At 40.4% G+C, this 22375-nt stretch overlaps 1 protein-coding gene across 4 annotated transcripts in view; it reads left to right on the top strand.

Annotated features, from left to right (window-relative positions):
• The window catches only part of Hipk1 (homeodomain interacting protein kinase 1), a 51850-nt gene that overhangs the window by 7534 nt on the left and 21941 nt on the right, over positions 1-22375 (top strand). For all 4 annotated transcript variants that reach the window (XM_006980801.4, XM_076574746.1, XM_076574748.1 and 1 more), the window contains exons 2-6: positions 5144-6224; positions 15442-15565; positions 19582-19701; positions 20434-20520; positions 22140-22324. In XM_006980801.4, coding sequence (XP_006980863.2) covers positions 5146-6224; positions 15442-15565; positions 19582-19701; positions 20434-20520; positions 22140-22324 — 1595 coding nt within the window. In that variant the 5' untranslated portion in view covers positions 5144-5145. The remainder of the gene's footprint in view (positions 1-5143; positions 6225-15441; positions 15566-19581; positions 19702-20433; positions 20521-22139; positions 22325-22375) is intronic.

The following is a 22375-nucleotide window of genomic DNA, read 5'->3' as shown; positions in this document are numbered from 1 at the left end:
GCCTAGAAAGTAATTGATCCCCATTTGTGCAAAGGCAGATTTGTGGGACAGTATCTGTACCTAGAAATGGCCTTTTAAAGCCTTATTTCAGAGTGGAGTATAAATAACAGTGTTGGTTTTTCTAGGCCATTTTGATTCTATGTTTTCTTCTCACCTCATTACTGAGGTCTGAGTGAGTGTAAGCCACATGAAGAATCCTGGTGCTAAACTATGTACCTGTGAGAAAGGTTAATGAAATTCTGCTTGTTTTTTCCGCCTTGCATGGAGGAGGTGTGTTTTTCTGAATATGTTATATTCAAAATACCCTAGAACATGTTTTCTTCCCTTTCCCTTTTTAGGAGACACAATAATGTTGAATGACAATTTGAAGTCATTAGTATTTGTTATTTTGTTATAGGTTCAAACTTGGCAATAACATCTGTTGGGGAATATTATTTTAAGGTGTTACTTTTGTTTATGTTGCATTTGTTTAACTCTGTGAAGCTGTGTTACTGTGCCTGTCTAAAACAGCTGATGATCTAATAAAGAACTGAACGGCCAATAGCAAGGCAGGAGAAAGGCTAGGCGGGGCTGGCAGGCAGAGAGAATAAATAGGAGGAGAAATCTGGGAGAAAAGAAGTAGCCAGAGAAGGAGGAGGACTCCAGGGGCCAGCCACCCAGATATGCAACCAGCAACAGAGTAAGAAAGAAAGGTATATAAACATAGAGAAAGGTAAAAGCCCAGAGGCCAAAGATAGACCGGATAATTTAAAGTTAAGGAGAGCTGGCTAGCAACAAGCCAAGCTAAGGCCAGGCGTTTATAACAATAAGCCTCCATGTGTTATTTATTTGGGAGCTGCGTGGTGGGCACCCCAAGAGAGTAAAAGAGCAAAACCAGGCAACAACAAACATCACTCTGGAAATGTAGTATTTTTAAAGACTGTCTAGTTATGAACACTATAAAAATATTGGCCAAGAGTGGTGGTGCATGCCTACAATTCCTACACTCAGAAGGAAGAGGGAGGAGGAACAGCAGTTCAAGGTCATCCTCAGCTACATAGTAAATTTGAGGCTAGCCTGGGCTCAGTAAGAAACTGTCTTTAAAAACTCAAACAATAAACAAACGGGTATTTCATGAATTCTTTCCAGTAATTACTTTATGACCTTGTCATTTTGTTTTTGTTTTATGTGAGGTAGGGTCATAAGGCCTAGGCTGGTCTAACACACTGTAACCAGGGCTGACCTTCAGCTTCTGATCCTCCTGCACCTACCATCTCAAGTGCTAGGATTACAAGTATGTGCCACCACTGGCCTGTGATCCTCCCTCCTTTTATAGCTGCTGCAAACTGTAAATTTTATATTAAAATTTTTTCACTATTTTTAGTTACATCAATATTGTGCTCCATGTTTTTGGATAAATAAATTTATATTCAATAAGGAAGACAAATTTGGAAGATTTACTTCTTTTTAAGTTGTGGCTCAATTTTATGATGGCAAGTAATACTTTGCATATATTTTAATAGGCAAATTTTGTAAAGGAACTACTTGGTTTCAGTTTTGTTTTGTTTTTTAGATTTTTTTAAAATTTATTTTCTGTGCATTGGTGTTTTGCCTGCATGTCTGTCTGTATGAGGATGCCAGATCCCCTGGAACTGGAGTTACAGATAGTTGTGAGTCCCCATGTGGGTGCTGGGAATTGAACCCAGGTCCTCTGGAAAAAAGTCAGTGCTCTTAACTGTTGAGCCATCTCTCCAGCCCCAAGAATTTTATTATATTTGGTTTTACATTGGTGATGTAGGTAGGCCAAAATGCTTTGTATATTCATGACCTCGTAAGTTGAAGTGCATTGGCCTTAGCTTTTAATTTGGGCTATGTTTCCTCTTTTTTTTTTTTTCCCCTGGAGCTGAGAACCAACGTGCTTTTTTTTTTTTTTTCTCTTTGAGGTTCATATAAATTATGGAAATTCTTGCTTAAAGTAAATCCAAACCACATTTTAGAAATTGAAGGTTATAGCCGGGCAGTGGTGAACTCTGTGAGTTCAAGGCCAGCCTGGTGTACAGCGTGAGTTCCAGGACAGCTAGAGCTGTTACACAGAGAAACTCTGACTTGAAAAGAAAAAAAAAAGTAATTGAAGGTTGAAGATACATTTCTTCTTTGCAGCTGACTACAGTGCAGATAGTTTTAAGCTGTAATCAGGCACAAAGACGTGCACACATTTGCTCCCCTGCCTCTCTCCTTTATATGCAGTGCCAGGGATCAAATCGAAGGTCCTGTGCATGCTAGGCAGACACTGTCTCTGACTTCTGCTCCAGCCCCTACACAATGCTTTTTCATGTTCTGTAACATCCTTTGTCATGTTTCCTTCCTTTCTAATTGTATGTTTATTTCCTTATGACTCTTAAAACTGTACTATGTGAGTTGGAGTGGAGACTTCACCCATATCTTAAGAACCATGCAAACAAAAGAGAAGGGCATGTAAAGAAAACAAAACCAAAGCCAAGCATTTGAAAACACTATGGTTTATATTAGTGAGTTGTAGATAATGCAGTTGGTAGGCAGGAGTCAAGTCTTTCTTCCAGCAAATATTGTGTTTATATTACATTAACAGAATCTGGAAGGGCTGGTGATAGAAGTGAGGGAGAAACAGATGGTACCTGTCCTCATGGAATTTATACTGTGGGCAGGGGTGTGGCACTAGATAATTTAAAATTACAAGAGAAGAACAGCAAATTCATCGTGAAAGGGATAAAGGGGTGGCTGGTGTGTGTGTGTGTGTGTGTGTGTGTGTGTGTGTGTGTGTGTGTGTGTGTGTGTGTAGGGAGAGAAAAGGTTTGTGTTAGGAGCCTGATGTTGAGAGAAAATGGAGTGGCCTTGCAGGAACTGAAGAGCTGAGTATGATGACATATCTCTAATCTGTAATCTCATCCCTTAGGATGCTGAGGCAGGAGGAGACAGATCAAAGTGGGAGATTCTGGTCAGCAAGAACATTTTTAGTTTTTTTTGGAGAGGGTTTCGAGTCTGTGTACATGTTTTTGTGTTTGCCGGTACAGTGTGTGCGTGTGTGTGTGTGTGTGTGTGTGTGTGTGTGTGTGTGTGTGTGTGTGTGTGTAGGCTAGAGGTTAATGTCACGTCTTTTTCAATTGCTCGCCATCTTATTCTTTTGAGACAGAGTCTCACTGAACTTGGAATTTACTGATTCAGCTAGACTGGAGGGCCACCAAACCTCAGGAATCCTGTCTCCATCTCCCCAGTGTTGGGATTACAGGTGCATACTACTGTGCCTGGCTTTTTCTGTGGGTGCAAGGGATCCTAATTCAGGTCCTCCTGCTCGCATGGCAAACACCTACTGATGGAGCCATCTTCCTGGCCCCTTAATGAAGATTTTCTTCACCCCCATGTACTGAGGATTGAATTAGTGCTTTGCACATGTTAGCAACACATGCTAAGCTAACACTCTACCATTGAGCTATCTCCCTAGCTCCTGCCACGCCTACTCTTTTTTGTTGTTGTTCTTGTTGTTTTTCAACTTTATTTTGAAACAGGGTCTCTCACTAAGTTACCCAGACTGGCCTTAAACTCAGCTGGCCTTCAACTTGTGATTCTCCTGTCTCTCAGCCTCTTGAGTAGTTGGGATTAAAGGCCTGTGCCACAAGACCTGTTTTGAAGGTCTTTAACTTTATGCCCAAAGTAATGGAAAACTTCTGGGGGAAGTGGGAGGAGAGATGGTTAAGAAAAGAGAACAGTTACCTATCTAGCTTGCTGTTGAAAAGCAAAGATGTAAAAGTTCAAAGTCCTCCTCAGCTACGTAGAAAACTTGGGGGCAGCTTGGATCCTAAAGGTCCTGTCTCAAAACCAAACCACAACAGAAAACAACCCCAACAACAAATAAAAGCAAAGAATCTCCTGAGTGTGTTTAAGACAATTCTTTGGAGGCTGTTTGCATTGTAAATTAGAATGGTAGAGAAAAATGGATGATTTGAATTGTACTTAGGATGTAGATCAGACAAGTAGTAGTTTGTAAGAAAGGGAGAGGAGTAATCCAGAGGATGAGTATGTGCCAGGAGCTAGCACTTTACCTGTGCTGAATACTAAGTTCTCAGAATAGCTCCATGGGATGGCTATTGCTGTTGCCATTATAGAGATGAGGAAGCTGAGGCTCATTGCTCCCTGATTTTTGGATTGAGTCTGGGTGTTTGGTGTCATACCATAACTGTGATAGAAAACTGAAAGTGGACTGGAGGCTTGTAAAATTTAATTTTGGACATGTTGAATTTGAGGAATCTGTCTTAGAATCAAGTGGGCATTTGGATAAGATTTATAGATTTGGTGGGAGGGGCAGAAGGAGGAGGAAGGAGAGAAGGATCTGGATTTGTAGAGAGCTAAGAAAGGAGTTGACTGTAGAGCCCCAAGGCCTCTGAAGGTCCAACTGGTGAGAAGAGAGCAGATAAATATGACGTGGCGTGTGTTCTGTGTAAATGTTTGGGCTTTAGTCTTAGAATAAATAGAGCTTTGAGTTTAGTCTTTTGGCTTACTGAACCTTAGGTATCTGCAGGATATTCAGGACAGCTGGACTGTTCTCACTTCTCACCCTGTGTCTGTCTTCTTTACATTTCTCTCTCCCTCTTTCTCCTCCTCCTTCCTTTCTCCCTTTTTCTCTGACTCCATGTCACTATGGAATCCAGCATGATTTTCATAAATGTGCATGTATGTGTCTGGGCGTGTATGTCAGAGTAAGACTGGAGGTCCTAGGACAACTTGTGAAAGTCTCCCGTCTCCTTCCTCCATGAGTGCCTCAGAACAAAACTCAGGTTGTTGGCACTTGCCTTGACCTCCTGACTGTCTCACCATCTGACCCCGTCTTTCTAAGTTCTTCACAAGATACTCTAGCCTGGTCAACCTGGTTGACTTCTGGTCGGTGGCAGTCTCTCCAGTGTTGGAGAGCAGAACACTGTTTTATGTGTGACTCGTGCAGGGTAGACAGCCTTCGCTTTGGTACGTTATGGACACTCTGTCTGTGAATGTCGTTAGGACAGAATTAGCCTTTGGGAGGCGGGAAACAGTCCAGTATCAGTCTTTTGTCAGCTACAAGTGTTTCCGTATATGCAGTTGGTAAGCTTTGCGTTTCGAGCCCTTGTGGTCTCATTCTTCCTCTCTTTCCATGCAGGTATGGCATCACAGCTGCAGGTGTTCTCCCCCCCATCAGTGTCGTCCAGTGCCTTCTGCAGTGCGAAGAAACTGAAAATAGAGCCCTCTGGCTGGGATGTTTCAGGACAGAGCAGCAACGACAAATATTATACCCACAGCAAAACCCTCTCAGCTGCACAAGGGCAAGCCAGCTCCTCTCACCAGGTAGCCAATTTCAATATTCCTGCTTACGACCAGGGCCTCCTCCTCCCAGCCCCTGCAGTGGAGCACATTGTGGTAACAGCTGCTGACAGCTCAGGCAGCGCCGAGGCCACGGCAACCTTCCAAAGCAGCCAGACCCTGACTCACAGGAGCAACGTTTCTTTGCTTGAGCCATATCAAAAATGTGGATTGAAAAGAAAAAGTGAGGAAGTCGACAGCAACGGTAGTGTGCAGATCATAGAAGAACATCCCCCTCTCATGCTGCAAAACAGGACTGTGGTGGGTGCTGCTGCCACGACCACCACTGTGACCACCAAGAGTAGTAGTTCTAGCGGAGAAGGGGATTACCAGCTGGTCCAGCATGAGATCCTTTGCTCTATGACCAACAGCTATGAAGTCTTGGAGTTCCTAGGCCGGGGGACATTTGGACAGGTGGCCAAGTGCTGGAAGCGGAGCACCAAGGAAATTGTGGCTATTAAGATCTTGAAGAACCACCCTTCCTATGCCAGACAAGGACAGATTGAAGTGAGCATCCTTTCCCGCCTAAGCAGTGAAAATGCTGACGAGTATAATTTTGTCCGTTCTTACGAGTGTTTTCAGCACAAGAATCATACCTGCCTTGTGTTTGAGATGTTGGAGCAGAACCTGTATGATTTCCTAAAGCAGAACAAGTTCAGCCCACTGCCACTCAAGTACATCAGACCAATCTTGCAGCAGGTGGCCACAGCCTTGATGAAGCTCAAGAGTCTGGGTCTGATTCATGCTGACCTTAAACCTGAAAACATAATGCTGGTTGATCCAGTTCGCCAACCCTACCGAGTCAAGGTCATTGACTTTGGTTCTGCTAGTCACGTTTCCAAAGCTGTGTGTTCAACCTACCTGCAGTCACGCTACTACAGGCAAGTGCAAAATACTGGAGATCTGTCCTCCTGTTTAGCATGCATAGCATAGAATTCTAACTATACTACCCAGGAATCTACTTATTTCTAGATTCCAAGATGGGAGCAGGATTTGTTTCAGCTTCTTACATGTATATGTGGCATTCCTATAAGGAACATGCTTTTCTTGCTGAAATCCTATTTAGTAATAGCAAAATTAATTCTGAAGGTTGTTGCTAGCTGAATTGTGCTCGTATCTGGTTCATTCTTGACTACCATTACACCTGCCTTTTCCCACTTGAAGGACTGACTGTACAAGATAACCCTTCTGGGCAGATGCTGCAGGGTTTTCTTTAGCTCATACCTGGGCATGTAAAAATGTCTTGGGAACACCTTTAGGTTTAACCCTAGCAGCAGGTTATTCAGATTTTTTTATTATTGTATTAGATGATTGCTGTGCTCTTCTGTTTGAGCATCTCTACAATACTTTGAACTTACTTAGTTATCCTAGGATAGCTTGACCTAAGGTACATTAGTGATTTATATTTCTAGATTAGTACTTCTAATACAAGGCCCCCTTTATTATAATTAAAATTCTTGTAACCGTACTTACGTTGGTATATACGATTTTGTGTGTACTATAACCAAGGCTTTTAAAATGTGCTTTTACTTCTCAGATCTTTATTTTATCTAGTTATTAATCTTAAAGAATCTGATACTTAATATATGTAAATTGAATATTGATTGTACAAGCATTCAGTTAAGAAATGAAGCATGCGCTGGGTATGTAGCTTGGATACAGGATTTGCCTAGCCTGCATGAGGCTGTTTAGTGCCACCCCAAAATAGCATCCACCAAAAATAGATAACACAAAATACACATTTATATGTATTTTCTTAGATGTATTTATGTGTGTGTGTGTGTGTGTGTGTGTGTGTGTGTGTGTGTGTGTCTTTTTTGGAGACAAAGTCTCACTATGTAGCCTTGTTTGGCCTGGAACTTGCTGTGTAGATCAGGCTGGACTTGAACTCACAGTGATCTGCCTGAGTATTAGGATTAATAGATTTATTATCTATTTATTTTATGTGAATGAGTGTTTTGTCAGTATGTATGTCTGTGTACCAAGAGTGTGCCTGGTCCCCACAGATGCTAGATCCAGTCCTCTGGCACTGGAGTTACAGGTGGATATGATCTGCTATGTGGGTGCTGAGTTGAACCTAGCTCCTCTGGAAGAGCAGTCAATACTCTTAACCACAGAATCATCTCTCTAGCTTCGTCCCTAGATCTTATGATTTATGATTTTGAGGTTAATGTGTTCTGTAGCACCCATCAGGGATGTCATTCCTTATGTTGAAAACTGTTTCATTGTAGGTATGTGTCACATTTTGTATATCCATCTTTTGCTAGGTGCTTGGGTTGTTCCCATTTTTCAGCTGTTGTGAATGATGCTGCTTTGAACATTGTTGTACATGTATCTAAGTTCTTATTTTTAGGCCTTTTAGTTGTAGAGCTTAGGGTAGACTTGCTAGGTCCTAGGGAATTGCATGTAGCCTTGAGAAGCTACTAGACTTCCACAGAGGCTGTACTCTTACATTCCTCCCAGCAGCAAAGGAGAGTTCCAGTTTCTCCATGTTTCCTCCAACACTTGTTAGTTTCTACGTATTTTTAAAGTAACTATCTTTATGGCTATAAAGTGGGATGTCGGGTAGTTTTAATTTATGTTTTCCCAGTTAGTGATCTTGACATTTTTCATGACACTATTATATACATTATACTTTTTTTGGAGAGATATTTATTCAAGTCTTCTGCCCAGATTTTCAGTTGGTTTTGTTAAATTTTAGAAATAAAAAAAAAATTCATTCTAGGCATTGATAGATATGATTTGCAAATATCTTGTATCTTTTCTAGTTCTTGAACCTCTTGCTAGTGTTTGATACACAAATGTTCTGACCTCATGAAGTCTGGTTTGTCTGCTTTCCCCTTGTTTAGTCTTCAGGTGTCACGAATTACAAATCCGTCATTGTGGCCTTTTTTCTCCTGGTTTCTCCTACAAGTCTTAGACTTTAGCTCCTGGGTTTAACTACCTAATTTCGAGTTAATTTATTTGGGGGGCAAGGCTTTTGCTGTATATCTCTGGTTGACCCGGCACTCACTTGGTAGCTTAAACTACCTTTGAACTCAGCAGTCTCCTTCCTGCCTCAGCCTCCTGAGTGCTTGGATTGCAGGTAAGTGGTCCTGTGACCGCTGAGTTCCTGCAATGTCCTTTGCTCTAAAGACTCTATTCCCCCATTGAATGGTCTTGCACCTTTGTCAAGTGCATTCGACCGTGTATTTAAGAGTTGATTTCTGGGACCCTATTCTACTGTTCGTCTCTCTCTGTATGTCTCTATAAAGCAGTGGTTCTCAACCTGTGGGACACAACCCCTTGGAGGGGTCGAACGACCCTTCACAGGGGTCACATATCAGATATCCTGCATATCAGAGATTTACATTATGATTCGTAACAGCAGCAAAGTTACAGTTATGAAGTAGCAATGAAGATAATTTTATGGTGGGGGGGTCACCACAGCATGAGGAACTATATATATAATGGGTTGTAGCATTAGGAAGGTTGAGAACCACTGGTCTATAGGATAGATTTTTCTTCAAACAAAACCAAAACAAAAACCTATAGGCTTTAATAAAAATAACATTGACATTGCGAATTTCTTTGAGTAGTGCAGTACTGAAAGGTTAATGATAGTCTTTTAATCCATTCTGACTTAAAAAATCTTTATAGTTTTATAAAACTATGACATGTTTTACTTGAAAGGAGGCAAAGGAGTTAGCAGGGCCTGTGGTTTCCGGTCTCATCCTGCTCTAGGCAACCTAGGCTAATTTTGAAAATTTTCGCTTCAGTTTACTTGTTTATGACTTGGGAGGTTTAGGCTCCAACTGCATTTGCTTCTGATCACCCCCTTCCAGTCCCCCCTTTGTAGCACAAATGCACCACACGGCTACAGGTGGCCTGAAGAGCTGCTGCTGCCCCACTTCTGCTGCTGCCCCACTTCCTCTCTCTGAGGCTGGGGAGGTGAGAGAGCCCATTAGCTGCTCAGGCAGGGGCTTATCAGCTCTGTGTCATCGTTCCTTGGTGTGTGTTCCTGGTGCGTGCAGGTGTTCATTAACTGTTTGTGTGCCCACAGAGATAACCAGGCAGTTTTAGACAAAAGGAGATGCAAGTTCTTTTATGAAATCATTTTTGATAGGATCTTTACATAAAGACTAAAAGTAATTTGTGGGACAAATTATTCTGCCTAGCCTTCTCTGATTTGCAATCCATGTGACTAATTTTTAGTATTAGGCTGTTAATCTTTGTACTTTTTCCTTATACTTTAATTTTGGTTTTCATTTTATATATAAAAAAAAATAAGGTTTTCTAAGGTCCCCCCCCCCAACCCCCCCCCCCCCCCCCCCGCACACACACACACACAGGGTTTCTCTGTGTAGTTTTGGTGTCTTTCCTGGATCTGCTCTGTAGCCCAGGCTAGCCTCGAACTCACAGGGATCCGCCTGCCTCTGCCTCCCAGTGCTGGGATTAAAGGTGTGTGCCACCACACCCGGCCTAAGTTTTAAAGCATTCTTTAAAGCTACTTATAAATTTGGTTGCTGACTTTAAGAATAATTTCAAGGGGAAGTAAGTTTACTTCTTAGAAGTTCATTTGGTTCCCAAGCCATCACTGTGCCAGCAGCTCAGTACCCAGGGTTTGTGATTGAGCCTGGGATTTACCTGAATGCTGTGTTGTCTCACAGTAATGCTTGAAAGCAAGTGTGAGCAGGTGCAGAAGCTATGCAGACAGCCCTCCCTCGTCACTGGCTTTGTCCCCGGGGTGGGGGCCTCAAGCAGCCTCCCGTCTCTTTGTTGCCACATTAGAATTCCCCAACACCGCACATTCTCGTCTTTTGTAAACCTCTGTGAAACCCCTCTGGCTGGTGGAACTGCCTTCAAGTCCAGCCTTCTTAACCTTCTTTTAAGTTGATATTGCTTTGTCCCAATGTTGAGCATGCCCAGGTCTTGCCATTTGGCAGGAATTTGCCACACTTAGCTATAGGTATGCTTAAATGATAGGCAGTGGAAATGGTTTTTAGCCCACTAAATGTAGACTGACTCTAAGGAAAGTTGCTGTCTTTAGGGCTTGAGTTTTAGGGACAGAGGTTTGCCACATTTACAGTCCAATGCTTTACTCTTCTAAATAAACTAGCCAGCATTTGTCTCAAGCTCAGATCACTTTGTTATTTATGGATGGACGCTGCCTAGAGGAGAAAAGTATAGCTTAATTTATCCTACATAAACAATCTAATTTCCTGTAACAGTGAAACTACAGTTTCAGTCTAAGACACAGATGCAGGAAGTTGGACTTTATGTAACATCTCTAATCTGGTAAATAAGTAGGTTTGGTGCCTCAGCAAAGGGAAGAAAGAAACTGAATGTTCATGAAAACAACCAGAGAATGATTGGTGCCCAGCTTGCTGTGGGTGCCAGAACCAGGGCTTTATGACCTTGGAGGAGCTTTTCGGTGTAAAGAAGTTCAAGTTGGGAGGTGAACATGCAGGGACTGCTGTTGCTGCCACTTGGGGGTTGTAATTCGTGCCTTTAGTGTTTGTGCTAAGGATGGGATTGTATCCTCTAAAGCAATGGCTCTCAACTGACCATCCTAATGCTTCAACCTTTTAATACCTTTCCTCAGGTGGTGGTAACTCCTGACCATAAATAAAATTATTTTGCTGCTACTTCATAACTGTAATTTTGCTGCTGTTATGATTCATAAAGATCTGATATGCAGGTCTAATATGCAAATCCTGTAGGGGTTGAGACCCACTGATTGAGAACCATTGTTAAAGGGAGACCCACTACTTCCAAAGCACAATTAGCATTTTCCTATGGCAATAAATACTGCCAAGTTTGTTGTTGTCCTCTAGCTTTCTCCTACACTTGAGTAGATAGTCTTTTTATTGCCTTATGTTTATTACAATGTTATGACTGTAAACAGACCAGATGAATGATTCTCTAACTCATCCTTCATTTTTTTCCCTTCCTTCCTTCCTTCCTACTTTATTTTATTTTAAGACAGAATCTCATGGTGTAGCTTGGGCTGGCCTTGAACCTTGAAGCTTTGTGCTTCTGTTTCCTAAGTGCCGGGATAACAGGTGTGTGCCTGGCTCAGCCTTCTTACACAGATAGTAGAACCAGGGTTTCCAGTCCGTAGACTTTTTTTCAGGGCTAGCGCATGTTAAAAATGCTCCCTACTCTGAGCTACCCCTCCAACCCCTCCAGAGACTTGATATTAAGACTGGAGAGTCTAAAGAAGGCCAGGAAGACAATACAATGAGAATAATTTCAACAATTGCAATCTCAATTTAGAGGGGCTGTAATTGTTCAGGAAAGGGAAAACACTTCATCCTCACTAACTAGAGGTGAAGATGAACATGTTTAATGATGAGAAGCTCCCACTGCAGCAGCTTTCTTTTCTTTTTCCTTTTCTCATTCTTATTCTGATTCTCCTTCCCTCCTTCCCTCCCTATCTCCTTCTCTCCCTCCCTCCCTCCTTCTCTCCTTCCCTCCCTCCCTCCCTCCCTCCCTCCCTTCCCTCCCAAATCCACTTTTATTTGTACTTTTCACTAGTTTAAGTCCGTGAGGTTTTTCTTTAGCACTTCTTTTGGGTAAGGGAAGAGTTACTGTCCTGTGTGAGCTCTGCCTGAGAATCCTTAGCTGCTTCTGTCATTCCAGAACCAGGAGACTGGATGAAAAGCAGATTCCAGCCAACCTTCACTGTTTGGTTTTGTAAAATGAGGCTGGAATTAGTGTTTTCCTTAATTTCTTTGAAACTTTACGTTGTTCTTTTTTAAAGAAGTTAAAAACTGGGCTGGCTAGCCATTTCCTCCTGATCTACCTTTTCAGAAATGCTTTCCTATAAGGTAGGGCTGCTACAACCTCCGGATTCTCAGTTGATGCCTTGGAATGTTCTCAGCCCAGTTTTTATTTGGCACCAAGCCAGGTGCACTCGCCCTGCCAGCTATTTCTGGCACTGTCGTGAACTTGGAAATTGATGTTGCTGCTCACTGAAAGTAAGACATTTTTTTTTTTTTCAATTTTAGAAAAGCTTTTATATTTTTCCTGGATACTCCTATTCTCAGCTTTATTAATTCTCCTATCAGGCTTCTGTGATCTTAAGAACATGCCATAATGGTTAGAATTTAATTGAATTTTGAAATTCCATCAGTCATAAATGGTTATAGTTAACTTTCAACATCACGACCAATCGCTTTTTTTCCTTCTCTCTCTCTCTCTCTCTCTCTCTCTCTCTCTCTCTCTCTCTCTCTCTCTCTCTCTCCCTCTCTCTCTCTCTCTCTCTCTTTCTTTTTTTGTAAGAAAAGTCCTGGAACTACTATGTGGACCAGATGGGCCTCACATTTGCAGTCATTCTCTTGATGAGATTTCAGGAGTGTGTAAGCACACCCAGTATGGGTGTAACGATGGGGGGTTGTTATTTAGTGAACAAAACTGAAGTTCACATCAAATGCTACAAAAACTGGTGACATTATTTGTTCTACTCTAGCTTTCTAGTCTAGCAGAATGAGTCTGAACAGGCCTAGATCTACTATTTCAGGGTAAGGGTCAGAAAATGTCTTTGAGGGCCTGGAGAGATGGCTCAGAGGTTAAGAGCACTGACTGCTCTTCCAGAGGTCCTGAGTTCAATTCCCAGCAACCACATGGTGGCTCACAACCATCTGTAATCAGATCTGGTGCCTTCCTCTGTATACATAATAAATAAATAAATCTTTAAAAAAAAAAAGAAAGAAAGAAAATGTCTTTGAATCTGTGGAGTCTTGCAAACTACCTGTTTCCTAAGGGTGTTATTGTTTAATTACTTGTAGAAGCTATCTTTTGGGAAAATATCCTAGGCAAGACATGGTGATGCACGCCTGTAGTCCCAGCACTTGGGAGACCAAGATAGGAGAATCCCAAATTCAAAGTCAGCCTCAGTTATAAAATGAGTTCAAGGCCAAGTGGGGCTACATAGCAAGACCCTGTCTCAGAATACCAAAACAGCAGACAGCCAAAACTCAACAACAGTAGTAACCAGTGAATCTTTTTACCCTCTGTGCTCAGACAACTCAACACACACAACACACAGCATAACAATAATCGTGTATTACCTGAAACTAAAATATGGAAAACCTAGGCAGTCTGTGAGGATGTATGGCCAGTTAGATGGCTCTTCATGGAGGGATCTGCTTTTTTGTTTTCCTTTTACATGAGGGAGTTGTATCATTAATATATTTTCAGACCCAAAATTCTTAGATTTATCAGAAGGAAAGGAAATTTTTAGAGAAAGTAATGAAGGTATCAGAGTTCAGATCCTAGATCCAGGCTGTCTAGGTACCATCATTTGGTAGTATAGCCTCAGACAACTTTAACCTCAGTTTCTTCATCTGTCATATAGAGATAGTGTTTTTATCTCATTGACTCTAAAGTGCTCTAATTGGCTCCAAGATGAAAGTAACAGCATTGCCACTAAACTGAAATATATCTTCCTTTGTAAGACGTTAGAAAGTGAAAACATGTGCAACTTAAGAATTGCTGACATGCAATAGTACTTATGATTTAATATTTATAAAGAATTTACAAGTGCACAGCACATAGTATACACTGTCATTTATCATTATCATTACTGATATTTGTGTTACCTGTTGCCATTCACTCTACCTGTCTTTGTTGTTTGAGAATCAAATCAGCCCATTGCATGTGCTAAGAAAGAACATGTCCTACCACTGAGGTGTACTCTTAGTCTTTGTCATTTCTTTTTGAACCTATTTTCTCCTAATTTGGGGAGTTGAGATTTTAGTGTTTTGTTTGTTCTTAATTTATTTTGTGGGGGAAATATGTATGTGGAGGTCATAGGATAACTTTTGCAGGTTGGTCCTTTCCTCCTACCATGTGGATTTTAGGACTAGAACTCAGGTCCACAGGCTTGGCTTACCCTTTTATCCATTGCACATAGTATTCACTGTCATGCATGCCACCATCCCAAATAAATGAATGAAGATGAATATGTAGTTAGTATGGTGCATTTAATTCTGGAGTCAGTGCGAGAGCCGTCCTTGCTCTGTCACTTCCTGACTAGTTTTAGGCAAGTCTCTCCTTGCCTCAGTTTCCTACTCTGTTGTCAGTGGGAGTAGTAATTTCATTTCAGATGTGTACACCTATAGAGCACTCTTAGTGTGTAGATGTAATATGGTGCTTTATGGATTATTGTACTTGAAGCATTAATGAAAATTAATTTTCTAAAAGTGCATATTTCAAGGCTTAAAATAATAGTACTGTAATAATAATAGTTATTATTATACCTAACATTTACATATACTTATTATGTGCCAAGCACCGGCCCAAGATTTTATTAATTTATTTAAACTTTGTAACAGCCTTGTGTGATAGGTACTCCCGCTTGTCTGCATTGCCTATCAGAAACCCAAGGCACAGAGTTGAAGTTAATTGGTGGCAGCTACTAAATGATGGGCCTGAGGTTCAAACTCTCGTAGGTTGGCTCTTGAGTCTGTTGCAAATATTGTTTTGTCAGAAATTATTTTTGTCATGAAGGTAGCAAAAACAACTAAGGTACTCAGAAGAAAAATCAATCTTTTATTTGTAATTCTAATATTTAAAAAGCTCTCAAAACAGACATGTTCCCAAGTTTAATATAAACTCCTGTATCATCAGGACCTGCCTTGAACCATTACAAGATTGGTTAATGTCTTTATTTAGCCAACTTAATATGCTTACTCAGTGTATTATCACAGAGATATTAATGTGTTCAATTCTGGAGCACTGTTATGAACCCCGGTGGGATTGTAGGATACACATTATATTCTATATTAGCTTTTTGCAGTTCAAAACTTCTGAATTTTTTTTTCTCCAAGACAGGGTTTCTGTGTAGTCCTGGCTGTCCTAGAACTCACTCTGTAGGTTAGAGATCCTACAGAGATCTGCCTGTCTCTAAGTGCTGGGATTAAAGTCTTGTGCCCACTACTGCCTGGCTAAAACTTCTGAATTTGAGTTCTGATTGAGTAGTTATGTACTGATGGTTTTCAGTTTCCTTAAACAAATGTGCCTGTTGCTGATACTGCAGCAGGATTTAGTCACCATCCATAGTTAATTTCCCCAAGTAATGTTTGCTATTTTATTTATCTTTGTATTTGCTAGAGCCCCCGAAATTATTCTTGGATTACCATTCTGTGAAGCTATTGACATGTGGTCACTGGGCTGTGTTATAGCTGAGCTGTTCCTGGGATGGCCTCTTTATCCTGGTGCTTCAGAGTATGATCAGGTAAGACAAAGTGCTTATTTGAATGGACATGGAAAGCAACACAAACTCAGACTGCACAGGGCCGCACATACAAAGAGTGCTTATTATAGCAATCTGGGAAAACAGACCACACAATATTGAAAAAAGTAAGGGTGTCCTAATGAATAATATAGATGTGGACAAATAGTCTATTATATTAATACCTACCAGAAATGTGTACTAATCCATTCTTTTAAAAATATTTCTTAGCTATGCGGTCTACAGAGTGAGTTCCAAGACAGCCAGGGCTACACAGAGAAACCCTGTCTTGAAAAGCAAAAACAAAAACCAAACAAAAATAATTCCTTCTACTATTCATTTGGTCTAAACTTGTGTTTTCATCCCTGTGATAAAGAAAGGTTTTATTTATAGTATACATGATTGACATTTTTCTAGCCCTACACTGATTAACTCTAGTTTAGTCAACTGTGTCTCATGAGTTGAAAGACAGAAGTAAAGTAAGGTTTAATTGGAGTTTTGGGAGTAAACTTTGGCTCACTCAGAACTGTCATTATTTTTTTTATACATAGCTCAGAACACAGTAACTGAACACATTAGGTTTCAGAATCTGTGGTACAGATTAGGTCTCTTCTGAAATAGGTTTTATGAGAGCAGTCATCTGAGTTATGAAACATTTTTTGAACTTATGTTGTGGAGACTAGCCTTTAACTCCTGGCCTTTCCCCAAGTACTGAGATTCCAGGTGTGTGCCACTTTGACTGACTCATAAAGCTGTAAAATACTGCTACTGTGTTAAAACTGACAAGTTTTAGAAGACTGTTTTCTAAGAAATTGGTCCATTGAAGAAAGTTTTGCTGTGGAAATAATTTGAATTCCCATTTCTTGCTCTTAAAAAAAAAGACTATATACAATATTGGCCGCTCTAAGAGTAGAAACATGCATTTCACCAGTCTATCATCAGCTGACACCATCTGGACACATGCCAAATACATGTGTTTTGTCTTGTTGTTGAGAAATAAATAGTTATTTGTAATTAGAAGGTAAAAAAGGAGCAAAACATTGTTTTCTTTTAGCTTAGAATCCTGTCTCATTTAGAACTGACTTGGAGTAAATTATAAAATAGGTTGCTCATGTTATACGTAACCAGTTATGTTGTGCTTTGTAAATTTTTAATATTTCCTTCCTTGTAAGGAAAAAACCTGACTTTCTCATTTAAAAGAAAAAAGTATGAGGGATAGGAAATGATGCAAATTCATAGTCAGAATTGAACCAAACATTGATTCTTAGTCCTTTCTAAACACTTTTGAGAATCTAATGAAGCTGTAGATCCACCACTCCCAAAAATATACACACATTGTTTTTGTGCAGCTTGAGGGGATTTATGGATTCTGCTCCAACCAATTACAGCCTCCAGGAATGCAGTTCATAGTCCAGCTATTCAGTGGCACCGGTTGTTCAAGCTTAGCAGCAGATTGGTGTAAATTTCCTAGGAAGTGGAAGCTGAGATAGCAATCAGAGCTTTCCTTGTAAAGAAAAAGGATATGGGCCTTGTGAAAATTTCTGTGAAATGTGTTGATGGGCCATAGGAGGAAGTAGTTTGCCTGTGCTGAATGAATGGGATGCTGCTGGGGAACAGGATGGGGATGGTTTATGTTGGTGCATCTGGGTTATAAAAAAGGATTCATACAGCAGGGTCCAGCTAAGGTTTTTTTGTTTGCTTTTTATAAAAATAACTTTATAGAGTTAGAATTTACATACTATACGTATTAACCATTTGAAGTGTACGGATTAATGGGTTTTCAGTATGTTTACAGAAATGTGCAATCGTTAACAGTTTTAGGACATTCTGTCATTTTATAATAACACTTAGTATCAATGCCTATTTTTCTCCAAACTCCTCAGTTCCTCTTACCTCTATACAAATATTAAGCTATTTTTTTCTCTATGTAAATTTGCCTATCATAAATATTCATCACATAGAAAGTGGTGCTCTGTGATAGATTTATTTTACTTGTATCAGAACATCACTTTTATGGCTGAATTTAATATTCCATTGTGTCTGCCTTTCTTCCTTCCTTCCTTTTTTCCCCTCTGATTTAAAAGTGCTACATAAAACCTTATACATATTAGGCAATGATTCTTCCAAATGAGGAAAGTCCCCAACATATAGCTTGGAGTGGAATCACTGGGTCATACATAGTAACTGTACTTACCTTTCTGAAGGGTCACCAAAGTATTTTCGACAGAGATCTCAACATTTCACCAGCAGTGCCTGAGGGTTCTAGTTCTTCACAGTGTAGATAACATTATTTATTTTTATTTTTTTCTAAAATTAGCCATTTTTATGAGTGTAAAGTGTTATTTCATTGTGATTTAGATTTGCATTTCTCTAATGGTTAATGACACTGGATCATTTTCCATGTGCTTCTTGGACATTTGGATATTTTATGTCTGTTTTGGTTCCTTGCCCATTTTTTTTTTTACTATGGTTGGGTTTTAGTTGCTGAGTTGTAGATTTTTCTATTCTGTGTTAATCATTGCCGAATGAAATTTTCACATTCCTTCTTCCATTCTGTGGGCTGCCTTTTTAGCTGTAGATGATAGTGTTTGGTGCACAAATATTTTTTACTTTGAAGCCTAGTTTGGGGGCTGGAGAGATGGCTCAGAGGTTGAAAGCAATGGCTGCTCTTCCAAAGGACCTGGGTTCAATTCCCAGCACCCACATGGCAGCTCACACCTGTCTGTAACTCCAATTCCAGGGGATCTGACACCCTCATACAGACATTCATGCAGGCAAAACACCAATCACTGCTCATAAAATAAAATAAAGTATTTAAATAAAAAAAAAGCCTAGTTTGCCTGTTTTTGCACTTTTTGATTTTATATTCAAGAAGTAATTGCAAAATCCAGTTTTCTACAGCTTCCCTATCAGTTTCCCTCTAATAGCTTTATAATTCTAAGTTCTTACACTTAGGGTCTTGATCTGTCCTTATAGGATGGCCATCCTGTTTGAGTTACTGTAATAACTCATTGATGAGTAAAACATTATTTGCTCCCAGGTAGACTGTAGATTAAGAAAGATATTAAGAAAAATGACATGCTGATAATTACATAATACAATTAATAAATTCTTTTTTAAATTTTTTTTATTTTAGCGTTTGAATGTTTTATCTGCATGTATGTCTGTAAACCACATGTATTCCTGGTGCTAGTGGAGGCCAGAAGAGGGCATCAGGTCCCTTGGAACAGGAGTTATAGTGGTTGTGAAATGCTGTATGGGTGCTGGGAACTGAACCCAGGTCCTCTGCAAGAGCAGCAAGTGTTCTTTTTTTTTTTTTATCATATATTTAAATTAAAATGTATATATTTATTTTATTTTTTTTAAAGTGTCTTAATTTATTTATTGAACAAATACAAGTGCCAATCTTGTACATAGCACTCTTCTACATATTTGAGAATCCTATCACTGAACAAACTAAATTTTAAGAAATGCAGCAAGTGTTCTTAACTGTGGAACCATCTCTCTAGTCCCCACAGTTGACAAAGTCTATGAAGAAACACATAATTTGCATATGTATGTAACTTGCATCCATCAGGACATACCTTCTGACTGCGTATGTCCTCAGGACCTCTCAGTGATAGCCACTGCTTTGCATTGCTCTTGCACTGGCCTAGGCTGTCTTCATTAGTTATTCTGAGTTGGAAACTATTCTGGTCTGCCCCAGAAATCTAGTTGTTTTTTTTTTTTTTTTTAACTTTTTATTAAAAGTCTGACATGAGAGAAAAAAGATTTCACTAAAAATATTTCAAAAGTGAGTTCTCTTTGAAATAGACTCCACAGTAGTTACTAAGTAAATATTTGGGTATTTCTGTGACTGTGTATTCTGTGAATAGATTGTTTACAGGTATATTTCAATTGTGTTGATTAGAGAGTTAATTTCTTCATAATATACCCCTTTTCTGGCTAGAGTTAATATTTCAGTGTAAAAGCTTTTGATATTTTCCACTTGAAATTGATGTTTGGTTTTGATTTTTCAGATTCGTTATATTTCACAAACACAAGGCCTGCCAGCTGAATATCTTCTCAGTGCCGGAACAAAAACAACCAGGTTTTTTAACAGAGATCCTAATTTGGGGTACCCACTGTGGAGGCTTAAGGTGTGTCTTCCTTACAACTTTAAATTTAGATTTTAGTTAGTAATTTCTGGACTTAAGGAAGGAAACTAGGGAGAAGGGTGTGTGTTTGAAGGAGAACCCCTTTGAAAAGTGGTTTTATTATACCCATTAGGCCTTGTGCATGGACAGAAATCAAGATAATGGAGCCAGTTAAGCTGGCTGAGGTTGTGCCGCATGTTGAGGGCCAGCAGTTGAGGGAACTATGGAGACTCGTGCTCAGTAAGTGGTGTGAAGGGCTGGAGAGACGTAGTGACTGGGACAGAGCTCTCTCTCACCGGCACAGTGAGACAGCCTGATTCTCTAACTGCCCCCTTCAGGCCTTAGGGGTTTTCCTGAAGTAAGGGTCTGTTTTTAATTCTGAGCATACTCCTTCTTCCATGTAAGGAATCAATTAACCTCCTGATACTCGGCCTCTGAGCCTGTATTAGGGTCTGGTGTCCATGCCCAAAAAGTGTAAAGGAAATGGTGGCATCCCGTCCACCTGACCTTCTTCAGCGCTGTGCAGTATTGCTGCTGCCACACCTGTTTCAGCACCGTTGAAAGGATGCCCCTAGTGAGGTCACATCCCTCCCTCCACTGTATGATGTTCAGGCTGCTGCTGTCTTTGCCATCTGTGTTGACAAGGCCGCAGTATAGACTCTTTGATTTCTGGCTTCAGATTTAAATAAAAATGTGAAAATAATGTTGAGTTTTTTAAAAATCCATCTTTTGTAGACACCCGAAGAACATGAATTGGAGACTGGCATAAAGTCAAAAGAAGCCCGGAAGTACATTTTTAATTGTTTAGATGACATGGCTCAGGTAAGTGTGACAAGCTTAGAAAGGCAGGAGTTTATGTGGTGCTTCACCAGAGACACACACTTGTGAGGATGATACACGCTAATATTTGCCATGTGTTAAAAGAACATCTGAGTCCTAGGAGTGGATTTTGTAAAACGGCAGGAGAGAGAGCTTGGTGAGTTGGAGCTGAGGGGCTCCACCGAGGGTGAGAGAGACACGCCATGCAGACATGGCGGTGACGGTGGTGGTCACGGTGGGTAGAGTCACAAGGAAAGACACACGGTGGCACGATGCAGGCGGCACTCACTCACGGGGTTGAGGAAAGAAGGAGAAGAGGAAGAGAGGAGGGAGAGAGGAGGTGCAGAGCGACCTCCTGGGAAGAGAGGGGAAGGGAGAGAAAGAGGAGAGAGAGCACGCAGGTGCAGACACATCTCCATGACCTCCACGACCTGTGAGGGGGTGGAGAGGGAGAGAGAGGGTTTCTCTTAAAGGGGACTTTAGGTAGGATGATGTTGTCAGGACGCTGGGTGGGCTGAGTCCCCAAGGTCTGAATGCTAACAGTGGATAGTTTAAAGATACTTGATTGAGCGTCTCTAACTCAAATACAACAAACTAAAAAATATTCTCAAATCTGAAACTCTTTGAGCACCAAGAGGTACTAAAAAACTTTCAGATTTTGCAGATTTCAAAGTTGAGATTTTGGCGTCAGGGCTGTTCAACTGGTGAAGTCTGTGCAAATATTCCAAAATCTCTTTGGTTTTTTAAGACAGGGTTTCTCTGTGAAACAGCCCTGGCTGTCCTGGAACTCACTCTGCAGACCAGGCTGGCCTTGAACTCACTGAGATCCACCTGCCTCTGCCTCCCGAGTGCTGTGATTAAAGGTGTGCGCACCACTGCCCAGCTATAAATATTTCAAAATCTTTTTTTTTTTTTTTTTTTTTTTGGTTTTTCAAGACAGGGTTTCTCTGTGTAGCTTTGCACCTTTCCTGGAACTCACTTGGTAGCCCAGGCTGGCCTCAAACTCAGAGATCCGCTTGGCTCTGCCTCCCGAGTGCTGGGATTAAAGGCGTGCGCCACCACCGCCCGGCAATATTCCAAAATCTTAAGGCTCTGAAATCTGAAACACTTCTGACCCCAGGCATTTTAACAAGTGTCAACCTGTCTGTCTCATCCTTGCTTTTGCTCACTGAGTCTTGTTTCATGCTGTTATTTTAGAGTAGTATTTATAAAGGGTTCTTTCTCATCCCATTTTCTCTACTAAATAAAAATTGCTTAAGAGCTCACAGTTACTGAGAATGCTTATTGTATTCCAAATTCAAACACTTTGTACTATGCAATTTAATCTTTTCAACAATAGAAACTTGTATATTTCAATAAGAAACAAAATTTTTTGCTTAACTTGTTTCAAAAATTTAATGCCAAGAATCAATTTGGCTCTGGTGTAACACATAAACAGAAGAGTTTCCTCCTGTGGAAATGGTTATTCTGTAATTAAACTTTATTTCCCCAGGTTTCTCTTTTCTGAAATGCTAGTATTAAATTGCTTTCTCTCTTTTGGAGAGAAAAGCAGACACAGTAAATCCTTAATCTACTATTTAACTTAAGTAGAGGAATATAATATTTCTAATTTTCTTTGGAAGGTAAATATGTCTACAGACTTAGAGGGAACAGACATGTTGGCAGAGAAGGCAGATCGGAGAGAATACATTGATCTCTTAAAGAAAATGCTGACGATTGACGCAGATAAGAGAATCACTCCTCTGAAAACTCTGAACCATCAGTTTGTGACGATGACGCACCTTCTGGATTTTCCACACAGCAACCAGTGAGTGTGGTACAATCTTTTTGCCATGATGTGCTGTGGTGTCGTTGCCAT

This window comes from Peromyscus maniculatus, chromosome 6 (genome assembly GCF_049852395.1).
Source record: "Peromyscus maniculatus bairdii isolate BWxNUB_F1_BW_parent chromosome 6, HU_Pman_BW_mat_3.1, whole genome shotgun sequence".
Taxonomy (NCBI): Eukaryota; Metazoa; Chordata; class Mammalia; order Rodentia; family Cricetidae; genus Peromyscus; species Peromyscus maniculatus.
Note: the sequence above shows the minus strand (reverse complement) of the source record. Positions and strands in the feature narration are given on the sequence as shown.